Genomic DNA, 20296 nt, shown 5'->3' on the forward strand with positions numbered 1-20296 from the left:
CAAACAGCAGGTAATGATCTGTGTGTGTGTGTGTGTGTATGTGTGTGTGTGTGTGTGTGTAGGGGGGGGGGTTCCGATAAAATTCAGCATTGAGGTTTCCATCCTCCTTCATTGGTATGTTCCCTGGTGAACTTTTCAGTGGGGGTGTCATTTTCTTGGATTTTGCTTTTGACCAAGGTGTTTCAAAAAACAGACCTAAAGAAGCACAGTTGCCTTCTTTTCAAGCTCTCAAGACAGCAAGGAGGTTTTTCCTTTCCACTTCTTTTCCACATCTTTCTTCACTGACCTCTCTGTGTGCGTTTACTGTGCTAAAGATCAAGTTACAGGCTTTTGTTTCTTTTTTACCTTGAATCTATTTCTGCTACACCACCCCACACTTTCGCAGCGTCTGGTTTTGTTTTTACTGGAGCATCTGGAACATTAAGTGTCAAGTGTCAACAAAAAAAACAATCTCAAGTTTGTACTGTTTCAGTTTCCCAATGCTTTCGTTACAATATAATTAAGAGGATGGAAAGATTCTCAGATACAACAAAGTTGTAATGGTGGTAATTCTGTAATGTGCTCTGCCCTGCGGTATAGTTCTTAATACCATGGTGAAGTGGTAATGTGGTTGTGGCTCCAACCACATCCCCATGGAAGAAAATTCCATAGTTGCGCACATTTAAGCGTAATCTCTTGGTAATGACTACACAAAAATGATGAGATGATACAGGGGGAGGGGCCAGACACAGACAAACAGTTATGTAGGCAATTTGGTCTAGCCAGGTTAAATCATCGCTGGAGAACAAGATTCATTTTGTTGTGAGATTAAACAGTAAAACACTGAAGAGTATATATAAATGTTTAAATAAGTTTATTTGGCATCTCTTGTAGTATCTGTTGTTTTAGTAGCTGCGTCACTGCCTCAAGGACGAGCTAGCATACTCGGGTTGTGCCAACGAATAATATCAGTGATCGCCAGTGGCAACAGCTGGCCAGGCAAGGCAATGTTTTGAAAATTTCATTTCCCCGTTGATGCATGAAATTATTATTACAAGATTCAAAATCAACTGAATCTGCCTCGTTGCGGTTTTATGTCACACCTTGCAACACCGTTGTGCATAAGTGAAAGTACACAGGTTTGTACTGAGAATTCTGTGCTACTTTGAAATTAATGTGTGTGGAACAGCGACACTGATCAGCACTCAGACACTGATCTCCGATTGCCCGACTGATTCTTTTCTTTTGTTTCTTTCCCTAAATCGAAGCATAATGTGACTGTGCATTTGCAGAGACACGCACTTACATCGTCTCCTAAACTTTTCTCCCCTCTTGGTATTTGTGAAAAGCTCTGCTGTGTACAGGAATGGCAGGAGAAACTCACAGTAGAGACAAGATATTTTACACAATGCTTACACACAGCATGCATTTTGATTTATTGAGCTAAAAGAGAAGGGTATATTTTATATTAATATAAGATTTAATTTAAGACATGGTAACATGTAGCAACCAAACCCCCAATTAAGCAACAGTAAACTAATTAACTTAAAAGCAAATAAAATAAACACTTAAAATGGCATTTGTTAAAAACCACCTCAAGCTGTTGCACTGTCATAAGTTGATTGTAACCATAGATCCACTGAGAACTTTCGCCAGCACATGTGACCCATATGGTACCCATGCAGACAGTGGCGTAAAAGGATTGCATGTGTCTATGCGCATGGTCTATAAAATGTCAATTAATGTTCATTGATCAACCAAAATTCTTTGGTTTTTCCAAATGCAATCAGGCCATCTGGGAGTCTCACCATATTAGCGAGTGTGTCTCTTTCTCTCTGTGGTTATGCATGGCATGCAAACAAACAGTGAAGATTCTATTCCACAACAGAGTGACACCCAACCGCTTATGGAAACACTGGGCAGAGAGATGCCTCACTCTATATTTTCTTCTGAAAAAGAAAAATGCCATTTGAGAACAAGACACCACTTGTACAAGATGGCTGAGTGGGCTGAAAACAGCGCTGGAGGTCATACAAAATGTGGAAACAGCACAATGTATCTCTGTCCCCTTCTACTGCCTCCCACCATCGCTGCAGCAACACTGAACTCATCCAGTGTTTGAGCCAAACATCAATGTTTGTCAACTTCAGGCTATATAGGAAAAAAGTGCATTTCCACCCCAAGAGACCAACGAAGACGAGTTGTCTGACTGGATCAAGTGTGGCAATCACTTTGTAAATTTTTGATGTTTCAAAATCAAAGATGGCTACAGTAAACATGCTCACATTCAAGCTTCACAACGTGGATAATGTGCATTAAACTTTCTATAAGAGAGACAAGGGGATAAACAAACTCGCCACCTAACTCAGCTCTTTGGCTAAGGCATAAAAACTACTTGATGTTGGCTGATGCATCAAAACTAGTTAGTTGGTATAAGTAAAAAATTATGGTTTGGGTTTAGAAAGACCCTTTCGAAATGTTAGCACATTAAAAAGTACTGATGTTACTTTCTGTGATATTTTACACCACAGAGAGGCGATATGAGGAAAACAACATGAGATTTTAGAGATGACATTCTCAGCATTTGCCACCTGCAAGGTGAGCACTTCGTTTAGTCGAGATGCACTCATCAGTATGATTTTATATAAAAATAAAACAAAACACGTGTGTATATCATAGAATCCTCTCCACCACAGCAAGTCTGCTTATAAAGAAATCCTTCCCTCAGTGATAGATTGAGGCAAACACCACTGATTACTTAAGAACTGCTTTTTAAATGGATGATCCATCCTACACAATCAGTGCAAACATGAGCCCTGCAGCTAAGCAGCCAAGATTCCCAGCCATGTAGCAGAACTGTCAAGGTAAACAAAAAGGCGGTAAAATTCTGACCTTGAAACAGCACGCCGAATACAACGCCAGCGGCTAACAGAGATAATAATCTAAATACAAATTTATTTAACTCACTGCCCCTACAGACCATTGAAAAGACGATAAGCCTAACGTCATCAGAAAAACTCCAGATATAAATTCTGTGTGAGCAAGCAGTAAAATATTTTATTATATTTGCATATGGTTCTTTGTCTAAAATGTCAAATGGTAACTCTCAGATGTAGGTGTTTGTTTTGGCCAGCGATTAGCACAATCTCATATCTTTTGTAATACGTAATAGAGACAAACCCAGGAGTTCAGGGACAACAATGTAATGGGAAAACAACTCAGTGCAATTATCTATGTGACCCAAAGAGTTCAAAGCTAAATAAATAAATGAAGAAACAGAAAAAATCTATAAATAAAATTGTATTTTACTACGTTCATGTTATAATAGCAATATTATTGCAAAGTTCTTTTTATATTTCACACCACTGATGTTGTTTCTGCTGCAACACCTTTCAAGAAATAATGTTAAAACTCTAAAAGTTTGCTCGCCAATTAGCACCTGTAAGCTAAAGCAACATCAAAGCCAAACCTATTCCAAATCAATTTATTTACACTAATAGAACATTTTTTTTAACTATCTAACAAGCCAACTAGCTTGGTCTACTTATGAGCTTAAGTACCATAGAGGATACAGAATCGGGAACAGCGATGGGTAGTAACGTGTTAAGTAATGTGTTACTGTAATCCAATTACTTTTTTTTCAAGTAACGAGTTAGGTAAGGGATTAATATTGCAAAAAAAGTAATTCGATTCTTGTTACTTTCTCGTAATCACGCTGCATTATTGCGTTACTAAACTGTGATTTTGTTTGTGAGAGTGTCTCATGACAATGACGTAAGTGCGTGCAACCTCTGTGGCAGTGTGTGTAGATCAACAGAGTACGACCATGCAGCATTTAAAGCTTGGAAGTACTGACATTACTCTGAGTAAAAAAGTGTACACCGCTGTACACTCTGCATGGAAAGAAAATTTTCTACAGCGAAAAATGAAACTTCAAATCTGAGCAAGCACCTAGCACACTGTCATGGGAATGTGACATTCACAGAGAAACCCTTGGATCCCCCCGCTGACATGACTGCGACACCGGGCAAACCTCCACCAGCTCCACTCCTGCTAAACAGCTGACAACAGATTTAAGAGCAGCAGGACTTAGTGTTGCTGAATCTTTTCATTTTATTTATTTTTGTTCTGTTTTACTTGCATCAATTTGAAAGAGTGAGTGTAAACACAGAAAGAATATTTTATTTTATATGCTGGAATATGCAGAAAATAGGTTTAAATGTTAAACCTATTTTCTGCATATAATTTAATTTTTGCGTGATTTAATGTGCATAAAATTAAAAGATTAAAGCCAATAAAACACATTTTAAAAAGAGACTTTTTCATTTGATTCAATTTTATATGATGGATTATGCAGGAAAAAAAAATAGAATTGGGCTGACAGGTCTATTGCTTTATTACCTATTTAGGTTGTGTATCGTGTTTTTAAAAAGTAACTAAGTAATAAGTAACTAATTACTTTTGAAAATTAGCAATTACTATTGCTATTTTCAACTAACTTGACCAACACTGACAGGGAATACAGTGTTGATAATTCAGACTCACCTCTACTACATTAAATATGATTAAAGAGCAAAAAGATCACAAGTGAAACTAGCCAACAGAAGCTAGTTATTCCAGCTATCACAGCTAATGTGGGAAAGCAGTATATTTGCTCAAATTGGTAGTGAGTTCAGTCACTCGCCTCAAAGCCTATATAACTTCAAAGATGTCAAGTGGGTAGGTCCTTAAATAAAAGTTAGTTCACCTGTCAAGTTCTACCCATGCCATTTCGCAGCAACTAAATTACAATTTGTGGAGGAAAGTAAGGAGTAATTAGTTAAGTATTTGTAGTTCATTTCTGTTCAAGCGATTCATAATTTTCATATTGATGCTACTCGCCATATTACTAAAAACAGTACTATGCAGTTGCAGTTATTTGACAGCTTGACCCAAGTTAATCGCAAACTGAGTGCACATTGACAGCAGCCTGATAGCAGACTGACAAAGCCGTCTTAATGCATGCAATGCAAGTCGACTGCGAGTGTTCACAAACCTGGTTCCTGTTCTTAAAGCAGCCATTTCAAAAGGTAAGAACAAACCACAAGTTCATCGCATCGTGGGTTAGCAATTCATTAACAGGTTTTCAGTGTCACAAAGTTGGCTCTTTTTAACACAGATGGATCATCACTGTAACTTCTAACCTGCTCCAATGCAGATTATTGTGATCATTTTATAAAAACTGACATGTTATTTTAGCAAGTCACCAAGTCAAATGCAGACATTTGTAGCTGGTAACTTCAAGCCTACACAGGATGTGTTGAACATGGAGCCCAGGTAACGGGACACCTCTGTAACGCACCATCTCTGGACACATTTAGACAGGCTGCTGCTGAGCAAAGTCTTTCTATTTCAGAACATTGCAGAGCTAGACACAAATACCCTACAGCAGATTCACCTGCTTAAAGCAAGAGTCCATCAAATACACACTTATTTAACACATACAGCCGCTGCTGTGGAGGTGACACACTGACATTACGGTAAGCAGTGCAGCACCGAAACACATCACAGCTCGAGACGAGCGATAAAGTTGTGATTTCTCAGTTCACTGTCAGATTGCTTTGGAGTCGTTGCATTTACAATCCATTGGCAAACTACATGAAAATGGAATGAAAATTCATTAAAAATCTTAATACTTACTCCACTGATTTAATAAGCTATTCATGTGCATCTTGTAGTGGAACAAATCCAGAAGCCTCTGCAGAAACTGAGGAGGAACCACAGTCAAAAAGCACACACACACACACACACATGCACACACACAGCTTTTTACAAAGACAAGACAAGAGAAAAACAAGCAAGCAAGCAACACTGAACAATAACACAAACACTGATTGACAGACAGGACACTGAACTACGAGACAGCTGTTACTTCATGCATTATGGTTAAAAACTGCTAAAGAAACTAAATCAGTGCCTTTGCACAAAAAGACATACAAACCTTCCTGTTTATGATTATTATTATTATTATTCATGATGCTGAATTAACACCACTGTCACAGTGGTTCACAACCCATGTGACCTGTGATCCTTCCTTATCAGGAGAGTGATAAGTGATTTGAGTGAGTGATTATTTTTTCTTTCCAGGAGAGTTATAAACCTTAAAAAGCAAAAACATTAACCTTGATTTTGAATTCTGTACTTTAATTGGAATATCAATATTTTGACCAGTGTAAAAATTAGCAGCTAACGCTAGCAAGCTCGAGTAACAAGCAGCATCCATAAACAGTACAAGTGCAGTTGAATGGTCAGTACCTCACACTAGGCCGTATCATTTGTCAGAGAACAGCTCAAACACAGCAGAGACATCCACTTTAGCAGCTTCACTTAGCAGAATTCACTCGTTAAAGAGTTGCCATAAAAATGAAAACTATCCATAAAGGCCAACATTTTTGTACCATGTTACACGCATGTGTTTGAATCCTATTTAAAGTGGCCACTTTGAAATAAGATTCTATGGGGATTGACTCATTTTTAGAGTCAAAGTCAAGTGGACATTAGAGGAACTGCAGCTTTTTGGAACTTTGTCACTGGTTTCATTTCTCAGCTTAGAAAGCTGAGGTGACACTTTTAAATGGATCATGCTAAACAAATTTGATATCACACATTATAATTAGTCCTGTTGCTAAACTGTAAATATCTGTTAAGACAGCTTTAAGGATGTGCACACCTAACCACAAAGCACGTTTCCTTTTTCTCTCTTCTATCTGACTTTAAGTTAAAAAAAAAAAAAAGGCCCCTCTTCAGAGTTTCTGGGGACCGCACTATGAATGACTACCCCTGGGTGAAACCAGTGGGCACTATCACAGTTTGGTGTTTTCCATTGTAGTCAATATTAAGTTCGGATGGTGCTGAGCATTTCGCGCCTAGTGGCAGACAAACTTTAGTTTTAACCGTTTAACATAATCCATTTTCTGTTAAATCGTCCAGCACTTACATAGACTGAGTCCCAGCGTCGATGTGCAGATCTGCTTTAAAGTGTCGCTGAAATACTTGGCATCATATATCCGCTCTACTTCGCTGTGTGTGCAGGAAGTCGCGGTTGTTTTGGTAGCTTTCTTCACAGAGAGCGGGTGGTAAAGTCAGCTCACGGCGTCGGTGTTGAAACGAGCCTCGCTAATGCAAATGCATGTTTCATGTGTTGTCTTAGGAACCAGCTTCACCAGCACGTCGGTGGATGAAACTCCACCCACGAGGAGAGGAGGCCGGCCAGCGCGGGCAGGCAGGGAGACAGCCTCAAAGAGTCTGTGTTGATGTCGGGAGGATACTGAGGAAATGATGAACATTTTCACATACAGTGGCGATTTTTGTTTTTTACAGGCTTTATGACACACTGGATTTAAATGTATTGTTAGAGGGCAACTATTGTACTTCAAGGGCCCTGCAAGCCTGTGCTGAGTCTTCACAACAATACTGACTATAAAGGATACAGTGCTGTCACAGCTGTTCGTACTGATGAGAAGTATCTAGATACAGCACAGAGGTGGGAGTGTTTTGAACAATGCTGAGTACTGGCTCAGAGCATAAACTCCCACTCAGTCAGTGTGGGAAATGAATAGATTGGAGCAGACCGCGCACAAATAAACGAAAAATGGACGTAGGGGCGCGGGGGTCTGTATATGACAAGGGTAACACAACAATACAGGATCATTTAGGCTAACCCTTTTCTGTCACTATCAATCAAGGTAATTAGCAACATAATTTGTGGATTAACATACTTGATAGCACCAGAAAATTATTTATTGACATATTATCTCAAAATGGAATCCCTACAGGGTAGTCCTGTTAGTCCCTTTAGTCTGATTTACATTTCAAATTACATAATGCCAGCTTCAAAACGCAAGACCAGGTCCCCACCACAGAAAAGCAACGCAGTGAATATGTCATATTTACACCGTAAAAAGTTCCACTTTTAACAGCATGTACATTTAGATAGTTTGATATTTTTTTCCAATTTGTTTATTTAAAATAAATGCCACGCAGTCTGACAGACATAAAATAGTATTTCCCAAAAAAAGGGTAATTCCAAAAGAGCTATTAACTGAAAGCCTGGCATATGTCATCGTGGTGCACAGTCAAAGTCAACTGGAGGACAAAAGAAGAAGTCGCAAGCCTAAAAAACACCTACAGCAGAAGAACAGTATCTAAAGGCCTGTGCTTACAAAAGAGCAAAAGCAAAAACCTGACACCGGACCGAGGGATGCATTTGGACCTTCAGCTGATTCGTCTAGTGTTCACCAAGCCTCATCAGTAATGGTGTCAGTGGAAAGGTGACTGTCAAGAAGCCATATGTTTTCATGGAGTGATGAATCCAAATGTGATTTTTTTTCAAACTGTTATGGATATGTAAGCTCAGGATAAAGTGTTTACAGCCATCTGTACAACGCAGTGGCTGCTCTGTCATATTTTGGGGCTGCATTTCAGTCTGTGGTGTTGGAGATCTTGTTAAATTTGATTGAATTAGGGATGAAGAAAACAATCTTTTGATCTACTATGTGATATCATCTGGAAAACATCTGATTTCCAATAACTAGATAGGAAAATACATAGTGGAACACTATCAGTCATGGGTTGGCCTTCCCGGAGCTCAGACATTATTGAAGCTGTGTGAACGCAACAAAAAGCAGAAACATCCAAAGAAGAGCTCTGATTGTCCTTCAAGAAGCCTGGAGAACTATTCCTGAAGACTGCTTAAAGACATTACAGGAGAGCTTGCCTAAGAGAGTTTAGACTGTGATAAAGAATAAAGGTGATCGTACCAAATACTGACTTTCAAGCTTGTTGGAAACTATCTGATGTAGTCTTTATGAAAAACTGTGTCTACCTTAAAGTTTAAAGGTCAGCTTGCACACAGGCGTGTCGCCCAGAAGCTGACGAATATCTGTGTGTTCACAAGAGGTGTGTCGAGCTTCTTGAAAGAAACACTGGCACCGTCTTCTCCCTGTGAGCGATGCGTTTGGTTTATTGCCAGCTCAGAAGGGAAAAAAATACATGCAGACTGTCAGCTGCGAGGCTGCTGTGGGTGTTGCAGGTTTGCTGTAAGGCTGCCATCTGCTGACAATCAGCCATGCTGGTGAATCATGGAGACTCAGCTGTCCATTTCTGAGCCCACTCACCGGTGCTGTTGCAATCATCAGTCAGCACTCCAGTCATTACACAGCATCAAATGCTAATTGCATTTTTTTTCCCGCTTGTTTACTTATCTAACATGAGATTTTTTTTTCCTTTACTTCAACCAGGGTGTTGCTGTATTTCCCATTTGTTTGTCCATCTGTACGTGCTACAACAACGACCTTTCTGATTTGAATAAAAATTGGTGGAGTGGTTGAGAACCTGTTAAATTTTGTTGTCTGCACCTTGAGCAGTGTACAGAGCCCTCAGTGGGTCTAAACTGCAGCTGTGTTTATGCCCAATTTTTAATTCGTGGAAATCTCAAAAATTTCACAGGCCACACCTTGAATCACAGCCAATCAAAACCTGCATAAAATATACATCAAAAAGTGACATTATCGTCTAATCAGACAGGACAGGACGCCCCGTTCTGATGTGTTAAAGTGTTGCTAGAAATATTACAGTTACAGACACCTCTAGGATTATCTGTAAAATCATTACAATACATAACATTTGAAGTTTTTTCCACATCCTCACACTGGTTGTTTTCACAGAGGTCTGCCAGCAGCAGTACATTCCAGCTATAAATGAAGCGATCAAACATCCTGCTTTAATTCTGCTTCAGTGCTTCTATTTTTACCACCAGCAAGTTCCTCATTCTCACTCTCAGCTTCTTCCTGCTGCTTTCCTACTGTTGGGTACTTCCATCTTCATCTGCGCTCTCACTCTCTCCAGGCTGGATTTTCAGTGCTACCTGTGCTTTATCCCCCATTGAAGCACCATAGAAAACACCCCAATGTGTTTTTCTTTTGAGAGGAATTGCAGTGAGGTGCACTGGTAAGGAAGGCAATGTTGTAGCAATGTGCTTCTGTCCACACTGGTGCTTGCGTGTGTCGCTGCATGCTTGGCTGAATAAGATGCATTTAAGGATACGGTTGAAACAACACTGACTGTAACGTGACTTCTCTGAAGATGAAAGATGCTGTTGTCTACATCACACTTTCCTCAAACTTCATGTGGTTTTCTGACAAATATATCTGAATCTTATATAATAGATTCAGAAGACACTGAATTTTCTTTTTATTTACATTTTACCCATTGTGCCAACAATGTGCCAAAGAACTTCAGACCTACTTGTAGTGACTTTTTAAACTCGTTCAAAATGCCATAAATATAAAGATTTACGCATTTAATTACTGGGTAACACAGATTCAGAAATATTTTAGTTACAGCAAAAAGAGAAAAAGACAAAACTGAATACAATGGATGTTTAATAAATGAAGCTGCAACACAGGTTCAATAGGGAACAACTGTAATCACACATCTCAGGTGGCTGTGGCTCAGGCAGTAAAGCAGCTCATGTAGCAGTCCAAAGATTAGGGAACTGATCTCTGGTGCTTCCTGTCGATATGAACCCTGAGTTGCCCCTGATGCATCCACCAGAACGTGTTTAAATGTTAGATAAATGTTGTGTGTGTGAGTGACGTGAAAGCACTTTGAGTGCTGAAATTAAATAGAAATGTACTATAGAAGAACCAGAACATTAATCTAGCTGTGTGTCTGTTCTTTACATCACTTCCACTTCCCCATACTGTCAGACTCAATGCTGATATCTCTGCTCTTGTCCAATCAACTTCTTTCCCCTCTTCTCTGAGCCAATAAGCCTCCATTCTCTGTGCTCTTCTGTCTTTCAGATTCTCATTTGATAAGCCCTCCTCAAAAGCACCCCATAGTCACTGGAGCCCCCATCTTCATCTTCATCACCGCCAGCATCCAGAGGGTCCTATTCTAATATCACTATGGTGTGATGGCCCATGTAATCTATTTACCAAATGGCTTGTTATAATTCTGAATTGCAATAAATCACATTCAATTCATATTTTGTCAGAATAATAAATTATGGCCAAAACAAATCCAACAGAGTTAAACAAGGATACATTTAAAAATATTGTGCAATAATATAACAAAAATGGAAAAATTCCTCCACTATTTAACACACATAACATCTCAAACACCCCACTCCACATTTTCCAAAACTTTTATTTATATAAAAATTATACACGCTAAATAGAAACAGCATTTGTCAAGGTTGGCAAAGGAGCAGCAGCAGTAATATTAAACAGGGATGATCAGGCTCCCTGTTTGACAGGCAAAAATTACATTGAACCAACTCACAGGTACCATTTTATCCCTGCAACACCCTACAGTTATCACAATAAATCACCAGCAGTAAACCTGATTTCTCATCTTCAAGTCACTACTGCCACCTGCTGGTTTGTCATGTATGACTACTATGCATGAGTAAACGGGACCCTGACAAAAAAAGCTGCGGGATACACATAGCTTGATTGCAGTATAAAGTAATCAGTGCAATTTAGACATTTTTGTTTAACACATCGAGAATCATTCCAACAAACCCGTCTTAAAGTGCAGTGCACGAGCCACTGGTGAGGTATCTTTGGTATTTTTCTCTGCAGTACAAACAAACGTCACGGTGCAGGTATGAGGACCGTGATTTGATCTTAATCTAAATCTGACAAACACACAAAAACAAAATGTTAATTCAGACAACACATGACTAGTCACCGAACGCTTTGCGTTAGAAATGTGTGTGTCAGTGCAGCTTTGCTCTCTTGAAATGCTGTGTTTTGTTTTGTTTTGTTTTTTTGCTGCTGAACTCTAAAAAGGGCAAACTGCTTCAGAGGAGGAGGCATCCATGAGTCTTAACTGAGCGACTTACCATAACTTCCTGTCGCCAATTCAAACAGGAAGCAAAAAGTACTGTGTTGTGCTGGGTTTTGTGACTCCACGTACACATAGACCCTAAACCCATCAGGCACTAACAGGAGAATACTTTCAAAGAACCTTTGGTATAAAAGCACTTCTTTGGCATAGGCTAGGAGCAGTAAAAGAAGCTGAAACACTGCAGTGAATACACATTTTCTTTCAAATATCACAGAACTGTTGATTGCTCAAGGAAGGGACTGTAACATAGATGTTAAGCCCACTGATGAGTCAAACAGAAAATTCGGTCACATTTTTAACTCTTTGATTATTTTTTGGGTCAAAAAATAATATCACAAAGTAAAAAAGGTGGCAAGTCATTTTTTAAATGAATGTGTGACTTACTAACTGAAGCTAAGGTTTAAAGCTGTGTCTTAACGTGGCCTTAACCCAAGGAGGTAGATCAGTACTCACTGGCAGGGTTTTATTCTGATCAGTGTTTAGGCACATCTGATCTTTGATGTTACTGACATGTCTGAGTTGAGCAACTTTTCAACATACTTTCTTTCCTCATCAGTTTTAAAATTTAAGGCAACAACCATTTTCATTCTCACTTTCCCTACAGCGATCATATTCTTCAGCAACTCATCTGATTGAGTTTAGTGTAATTTATGACAAAAAGGAAATATCAAAGTGTCACATTTGACAAGGTGGAACCGCCAAACTTTTGGCACAGAAATAAATTAAACACTTAACTTATCACAAAAGGGTTTTTTATAGCCTAAATGAGTACTTGCTCAACTTTTGAGTTGAGTGTTAATACAAAAATGTTCCTATTTTTCTTTTTATTAGTAGATTTGAAAACATATCTGCTATAATTCTGTTTATGAAAAGCCAAATATTCAGTATTGAGTAAGGAGACTGATGAGGATGAGTCTAAACTAAGACCTAAAAGGTTTTCAAGAAGATATTTTTCTGTTGATAGACTGATCAGCTGATGCTGTTTGCCACCCTAACCTCTGTGTATCAGCTGGCCTTCTTTCCTTTGCAGCAGACTTACTCTCTTAGAATTGCCTGGTAAGGCACCAGGTAAATGTGATCAGCATCTTTCGTGGCTTTTGGCAAAGTCCTGCCAAACCCTCAGCAGCTTTGGTGCCTTAAAGCCATTAACAATGATCAACTTGGCGAAGGTGCACCTGTCGTACTTCAGGTTTTTGATTTCGAACAGGCTTCTGAAGAACGGCAGGCTGTAGGCGTACACAGGCCTGACACCCAGCATCCGCAAGCACAAGCCCACATAGACATCCTCCAAAGGGATGACCCGCACAAACCTGGAGGCCCAGGAGATCCTGGCTGCCAGGTCAGCGGAGAACACGTAACCGGCTCCAGACACGTAGGAGGGGAAGCTCTCCTCTGGATATAGCTCCTCTGACACGTACCACTTGCTGTTGGGCTCCCGCCGTGGCCTGCCATCCTGGATCACCGACCCTGTGATGAAGTTCTCCTTGGGGGAGTTCCTCAGCCACTGGATCAGGTAAAAGACATTAACAAAGATGTCTGCATCCACCTTCATGGCGTAGGACGCACCGGGGCAGTAAGTAGCCAGCCACCTCATCATCATCATGGTTTTGATTGTCAGATTGTGGTAATTATCCACAAAGTTCACCTGGACGATGTCTGCATGCTGCCTGCTCTCCTCCTCCAGTTTCTGCTGGAGGGCCGACATCTGTGGCCTCTGTGGGATCCCCACAAAGAAAAGAGTGAGGGTGTCCCGGCCAGAGGCGCTCCACGTTTTCCTGATGGCCTCCCGTGCCGCAGCGTCCTCAGCCCCCACGGGCACCATGAACAGTAGGAAGGGGCTCCTGTGCCTGCAAACACTGGGCTGATTGAGGAGGTAGCGGTATGTCTGAGGGTCTACGAGACGGTACTCCTCCGGGGGAAGCGGGCTGGGCTCTGGCGTCTGTTTACTCAGTGAGCTGGCTAAGATATGCGCAGTCAGGGCCAGCACAGCGGCAGCGCTGAGTAACTTCACCAGCCTCCGGATTAAAGTTGCCCGCATGGTCTAAACCGACGAGCCTCTCTTTATTTCCCTAACGCGTCCGATAGCAGGCCCCTCAGCCCGGGTCCCCGTGATCCCACACGGAACATGTTTCCCAGCTGGGAGGACCGGGAAGTAGAAAGTTGTCTTACAAGCTGCCACTTCTTCTTCGTCTCTTCTTCCGCGGTTGAAGGCCAACAATAAGGCGTGTTACTGCCAACTCCACGGGTGCGTTCCAAAAGTACCTCCGACCTCCTACTCCTAACCACTTTCCTGACCTCGAAAACCACTTTATCGACTTCAAGGAAAATTTACGTTAGTCGTCTCCTCAGGATTGAGCCTCTAACTCGTCCTGCTGGCAGCAGATTGATGGTTTTTATTGAACTGGCTGCATCTTAGTATATAAATGACAGTAAGGAGCAAGCTCTGTTTGCCCAAGTGCAACATATTTTGAGCTAGTTTTCCTTTCTTTCTAAAGTTTAGTTTTGAGTTTTTATGTTAGTAAGTTTTTCATACGTAATTTTCTTTAGGTTAATAAAGATAACCTACATATCTTTAGGTTACTTTTAGTTAAGTATAAAAACCTTGGAAAAGGCACTAATATTTCTTAATTTCCTAGTGAGACAAGAATCACATTAGATGTTTCAAGTTAGTGCTTTGTCACATTCAGAGTAAAATGTGTTCAGGTGTCGACATATGTTTGGTTATGGGAAGGCTCTCATTCTGCTTCTCTTGCACGGCTAATGTAGGTGGTCAGATGTTCATGACTCTGCTGCTGGTAGAAAAAAACAACAACTGATGTCAGGAAGTTTTTCTTCTTCTCTGTTTTATTAACAAACATTAAATGCAGTAAATGTCATCACAGCCTACACCAAAAACTTTCAGTCAGCTGCTGCTATGTTGGCTTCTGTATCAGTTTCAGAGAGTGTATCTGTTGTCTCCAGTGTGTGTTCCAGCTCTGCTGTTCGCTCAGCTGTCTTCGTTTCATGTCGTCTGAGAGCAACAGTTCCAACTTGACCACTTGCTCAAACCGCTGACACACACACACACACACACAAACATTAATTACGTGTGTCATTTTGTTTGTGTGTGTGTGTGTGTGTGTGTGTGTGTATACACACCTTCATAGCAGTGTTTCTTTGCTCCATAACAGTCACATGTCCTGGGGTCCACTTGGATGTAGCGATCGAAACTGTTGTTACCGTAGTATGAGAAGATGGCAGGTCACCTGTGCTGTTGGTTGTCATGTCCATGCACACACACACACACACACACACACACACACTTTAAATTGACTATAGTTTCTTCTCTAGTCACAAACATCTGTACTGCCAGGGGTAACATGCAGGTCAGAGGTCAAAGGTTACCTATTTTCAGCGCTTGGTCTGCTTCCTGTTTCAGATGCTGCTTCTACAGTAACAGCACCACCTTCTGTCTGCTGTCGTGCTGTTGCTGTACCAGTTTCTATGGAAACAGGTTAAACATAAAAATTATTCAAAGTTGTTTTGGAAGTACTCATCTTGAAATGCATCTGGAAACTTATCTGGGCAGAAATTTTTAAGCACTATATAAATAAATTTTAATTTCATTGGTTACCCAGATATATAAAATGCACGTGGGAAATCACCATTCAGATGCTTTCAAATTTTAGTGACTTTATCCAGAAAGTATTCACTTCACTTGTTTCACATTTTGGAATGTAACAGCCTTTTCACCTCAAAATTCTACACACAATACCCCACAATCTTTGCTCAATACTTTGTTGAAGCAGCTTTGGCAGCAATTACAGTTTGAAGTCTTTTTTGAGTATGATGCTACAAGCATGGTACACATATTTTGGGGTAGCTACTCCGAATTTTCTTTGCAGAACCTCTCATGTTTCATCAGGTGGGATTTGAAGGATTGGTGCACATTTTCAGATCTCTCCAGAGATGTTCAATTGGGTTCAAGTCTGGTCTGTGGCTGAACAACTCAAGGACATTGACAGAGTGGTCCCAAAGCCAGAGAACTTTGTTTCTCATGGGCTGAGCATCCTTCATTTGGTTTTTCAGCAAACTCCAGGCTGCCATGTGCATTTGACTGCTGAGTCACTTCTGTCAGCCCAGGGCTGATTGGTGGAGTGCTGCAGAAATGGTTGTACTCCTGGAAGGTTCTTGTCTCTCTACAGAGCAATGCTGGAGCTCTGGCAGAGCAATCATTATGTTCTTGGGCACCTGCCTGATGGATGCCATTTAAATCCGATCGCTCAGACAAACTTACATTTCCAAGGTCATTTTATTGGAATCATCAATAAACTCCAATAAAAAACTATTCAAAAGCTTGACAACACTGCCATCTTTTTACATATGAGCCTAAGCGACTATTCCAAGGTCTGATGTCTTGGTGCTAATTACCACAGGGAAATTGCTATGTAGGCTCCATTACTTGCAGCACGTCAGGCAGGTGATCATCTATGATTTATAGCCTAACTGAACAGATGTTTATAATATGTCCATTACAGCTTAAGGTAAGCATCTCTGCACACACACACACATGCACACACACACAGCCATTATGATGGTACAAATGAGTAAAGGTTACCTGCAGGGCTAAAGAGGTCATTCATCTGATGGAGCAGCTTCTCTGTCAGAGAAGCCAGTGATGTAACAAACTCCTCCCCTCTGCCTCTCACACATTCCTGCATTCAATAATAAAATGCACACTCAAAGTGAGACTGCAGATTAGAAAGGTGTTATCTGGTGCCACTGTCACATACCTGCAGCTCAAGGTGTGCACTGGAGATAGTGCTGTGTAGCTGCTGCTGTCTCAGCTCTTCTCTGCTGTTCAGCATCTCCAGCTCATCCTCCCCGAGAGACGTTCGCAGCTGACCTATGTTCACACTCTGACAACCAGACACATAGAAACCAGTCAGCTTGCAGATCTTTACTGTCTGTATCAGAGCCTTCTGCATCACAGCTTCACACCTTCTCCTTCTCACTGGCTGCCAGAGTCTTCTCCAGTTTCTGTGTGAGTCTCGCCACTTCCTCTCTGAGCCCCGCCCCATGCTGTCGCTCATGGTCACTGATCAAAACTGCAGGTGATAAAAGTAGCAGCTCCTCGAACACAGACAGCTGCTTCACCACATCTGACCCATAGACAGGTAGAGACAGACAGTGTGTATAAAATTTTTAGGTGCTTATTCTGTGTGACTGCTTTGAGATATTTGTATCTTTCTAAGATATATAAGTTCAGCCTGATGTTCCTGTTTGTATCTCTCATGTGTCTGTTCTAATTCTGTAGTTTTTGTTTTGGGACATGGGAAAAATATAGCTTTTAGAGATGGTGACATAGAACAGCTCAAACATGTGCATCATGAGCTGAAGGAGAGACTGAAAATGGCAAAAGTGAAATACAAAAAGGAATCTACAGCCCAACAACATCTGTGAGGTGTGGAGAGCAATCAACACCATCTCTGGCTACAGCAAAAACAAAAGACAGCCACTCCTGGGTGAAGTGGGTAGAGCTGATGAACTCAACCAGTTCTTCAATTGATTTTACGGTGTGGTCACACCTACATCCACTGCTGCTCCTCCATCACTTTCTCCTAATTCTTTTCAACACGTGGGCATCTTCAGTGCAACTCCTCCAATTGTGTGCTTCTCAACCACAGCTCCCACGTCTCCCTGCATCTCTAATATGGCAGCTATTTCCTATCTCACACCTGTTCTTCCACCATTGTCTGTCACAGAGACAAAGGTGGGATTGGAACTAGGAAGACTATGCTCTGGGAAGGTTGCTAGTCCAGATGTTGTGTCCAAAACCTGCCTATTCACTCCCCTCCACAGTTGCTTTCTCTGTATCAGGCAGCTTGCAATAAATAATTTAAACCTGGCAACTGTCGTTTTAGTCCACTCTTTGGGACTGGTTTAAGTTACACTCTAACCTGTTAAACTTTATCAGTTGTCATTTTACTGAGCATGTGCAAAAGGGTGTAACTATTGCACTGGAGTTCAGGGCAAATCTCATCCACTCCAGTGGTCCTGCCACTAAGGAGTTTTTAATTTACCTCACCCAAGGTTGCTGAGTTCAGAACGGAGAAAATCCAACTATGTATATAAAGGAAGGCTGGATATTTTCATCTAGCATCTGTTTGGACCAGATCTTCAAAGGACTGTTAGAGTTCAGATTAGGACAAGGTTAAGGCCTCAGCCAGATTACAGTGTAAAATTATAGAAATGTTAGTCATCAAAAAGATGGACAGAAAATTGTTGTATTACTGAATGGGTACCATCTCTGCTGGTGTCCAGAAACCTGCTTGCCTGCTCGTGGTATCCCACCAGCTTCTGCTGCGTGTTCTCAATCCATTGGTCCAAGGAGTCAGGAAGAAGCTGGAAACAGCTTAGACGCTCACTGCGATAAAAGTCCTGATGGATGGACAAGCGAAAGGTTCGTGTTAGTTTGTGCAGGTTGAGGTCAATTTGACTTCAGTTTGGACCAATGATAACATCAAGTGAGAAGATGATGTGGATCAGTGTGAAGTTAAAGTGGAACCTTAGCATCAGAAAATAATTTAATTATCGAGTGCTCTGTGGTTTTCAGGAAACTGTTAGGGATAGGATTTCCCCTCAGTCATGTTTATGTTACCTCAGCAAGCTGCAGGAGAATGTCATTGGCTTTCCACAACGCCAAATTAACTTTGGAGCTAAAAGACCTGAAATGCAGAAATATCATAATGGAACTAGAACATTCCATAAGCTACACATCAGATCTGAATCAGTTGGGACTCACTGTGCACTCTGATCTGGTTCGGGTCCAAAAATCTGGAACCTTCTCTCATGCCTGATATCAGTCCTGATAAACCTGGCGCCCCTCTTTACACTGAAATACAAACACAGGTTAAAAATAAAATAGGACAAACAAGTCATAGATTATCTATAACATATATCTATTAGTGGTTATTGTACTAAAAATCACCTTAATATGAATCCTCAAATTTGCCATTTTGTCTACAGCTAACCTTAAACCTCACATTACCATGTTTGAAGGAAGGGGACAGAACGGATCAGCTAACACCATTTGATTTGGGTAACCCTAACCCTACAATTCTTCTCCCTAGTCTTGGCAAACCCCATTTTCCTCTAAAAATAGGACATGTGTTAGTCAACTATGGAATTCTGTTAGGGATATAGTATCCCTTACTCCATTATCCTAATGTACCAGATTATGAGATTTGTGACTTATGGAAATAGGTCTTGGCAATAAGAGAACAAAAAATAATTGTATTCGACACACTTCTAAAATATTTGTATTATTCCAAAAAAGTTTAATTTTATTTTTCACCAAAACATGAGGTTAGGTTTCGGGGCAATATACTAGGATAATAATACTAGAAGTATTAGTGTATGACATTACAGTATGCCAGTTAGAAAGACTTAGATTGTATAATTTTTTATTATTTTTAAATACTATCTGGGTGTAAGGTCATCAGTGATGATGACATATCAAGAAAGTAAAATGGCTGTCAGTGTTGTTATGTTTGCGACCATAAATAAAATGACATTGATGTTCAGATGAGTTGCAATGCATCATGTTTCTACATGTGTTTACCTCGGTGCATTGACAGAATCTTGTCTCTGCTGAAGCTGGATAGGATTCAGACCTGCAGAAACACAACATGCTGTCAGTCTGAACTGGGTTGGCTGTTAAACACCAAACGCATTGCAAAAAACCAACAACACGAAATTGAGAATTTTCCAGATCCAAACTTGCTGTATAACATATATACACACCGAACACATTTTGTGGAAAATTCCTCCTCAAAAAAACGCACTTTAAAAGAAAATAAGTTGACAGCAAGTCATGATGAGCTGGTTCTGACGTTTCTAAACAAGAAAAGTAAGAAACTGAGATTCTGGGTTCATCCAATTCTCACAAGTAGGCAGCATGACCTGGAGCAGCGTATAGCTGTATGTCTGAAGTAAAACAGAATTATTTTTCTATTTCCATCTCTCTAGTAGTCAGTACTGGTGTGCGTTTGAGCTATGAGGACATTTGTTTCCAAATGCAGTCTGCGGTCAGATCTGTTTATTTGGGTCCAAAAAAATGAAGGTTGGTTTGAAAAAATAAATGCCAAAAATGTGTCCCAGTGAAATAACGCGGTCAGTGTGAACAGATGCACAAAGAATAGCTTTGTCTGAAAAATATTTAGAATGCACAAAATACTCATATTGATTTTATGCATTCAATGTGTGAAGCCCTTCAGTCACCAGTTAATCATCCAGGCTTAAGGGTATGTTAAGAAAGGCTGACACACAGACACACACCTTGTTTATATAGTCTTTGGTTACTCTGAACACACAAATGAAAAACTGTAATGCCAAAATACTTCATTTGAAAGTTTTCAGTTCGTGAAAGTTTTTTTTTTTT

General features: G+C 40.4%; 3 protein-coding genes across 8 annotated transcripts in view; all 3 read right to left on the reverse strand.

Moving 5' to 3' along the window:
- The window catches only part of LOC102197698 (dual specificity testis-specific protein kinase 1), a 28090-nt gene extending 20842 nt beyond the window's left edge, over positions 1-7248 (reverse strand). The window contains exons 1-2 of one of the 2 annotated variants that reach the window (XM_005745801.2): positions 6956-7248; positions 5659-5725 (exon numbers count right to left, since the gene is read on the reverse strand). In XM_005745801.2, the coding sequence (XP_005745858.1) occupies positions 5659-5689 (31 nt within the window). In that variant the 5' untranslated portion in view covers positions 5690-5725; positions 6956-7248. The remainder of the gene's footprint in view (positions 1-5658; positions 5726-6955) is intronic. The other variant, XM_005745802.2, reaches the window with a different exon arrangement.
- Positions 7249-11153: 3905 nt separating this feature from the next.
- Positions 11154-14135, reverse strand: b3galt8 (beta-1,3-galactosyltransferase 8). 3 transcript variants are annotated; one of them, XM_005745805.2, is made up of 2 exons: positions 13520-14135; positions 11154-13378 (listed from the first exon to the last, which is right to left on the reverse strand). In XM_005745805.2, the coding sequence occupies exons 1-2, from the start codon at positions 13910-13912 to the stop codon at positions 12953-12955; spliced, it is 819 nt and encodes a 272-aa protein (XP_005745862.1). In that variant the 5' UTR covers positions 13913-14135; the 3' UTR covers positions 11154-12952. The 3 variants fall into 3 exon arrangements, with proteins under 3 accessions (XP_005745862.1, XP_005745861.1, XP_005745860.1); XM_005745804.1 differs by having other exon boundaries at positions 11154-11662; positions 13185-14135; XM_005745803.2 differs by having other exon boundaries at positions 11154-11662; positions 12914-14135.
- A 568-nt stretch (positions 14136-14703) lies between these two features.
- Positions 14704-20296, reverse strand: part of ccdc180 (coiled-coil domain containing 180) — a 24529-nt gene continuing 18936 nt past the window's right edge. For 2 of the 3 annotated variants that reach the window (XM_013914028.1, XM_013914027.1), the window contains exons 28-37: positions 19478-19529; positions 18659-18748; positions 18515-18581; positions 18159-18294; positions 16855-17015; positions 16647-16772; positions 16472-16568; positions 15259-15355; positions 15013-15175; positions 14704-14924 (exon numbers count right to left, since the gene is read on the reverse strand). In XM_013914028.1, coding sequence (XP_013769482.1) covers positions 14787-14924; positions 15013-15175; positions 15259-15355; positions 16472-16568; positions 16647-16772; positions 16855-17015; positions 18159-18294; positions 18515-18581; positions 18659-18748; positions 19478-19529 — 1127 coding nt within the window. In that variant the 3' untranslated portion in view covers positions 14704-14786. The remainder of the gene's footprint in view (positions 14925-15012; positions 15176-15258; positions 15356-16471; positions 16569-16646; positions 16773-16854; positions 17016-18158; positions 18295-18514; positions 18582-18658; positions 18749-19477; positions 19530-20296) is intronic. The other variant, XM_013914029.1, reaches the window with a different exon arrangement.

This window comes from Pundamilia nyererei, unplaced genomic scaffold (genome assembly GCF_000239375.1).
Source record: "Pundamilia nyererei isolate P.nyererei 1_Seehausen unplaced genomic scaffold, PunNye1.0 scaffold00167, whole genome shotgun sequence".
Classification (NCBI taxonomy): Eukaryota; Metazoa; Chordata; class Actinopteri; order Cichliformes; family Cichlidae; genus Pundamilia; species Pundamilia nyererei.

Bases quoted from the DNA above. Each gene is read 5' to 3' on its own strand.
- b3galt8 (XM_005745803.2), bottom strand. From the start codon at position 13,912: ATGCGGGCAACTTTAATCCGGAGGCTGGTGAAGTTACTCAGCGCTGCC.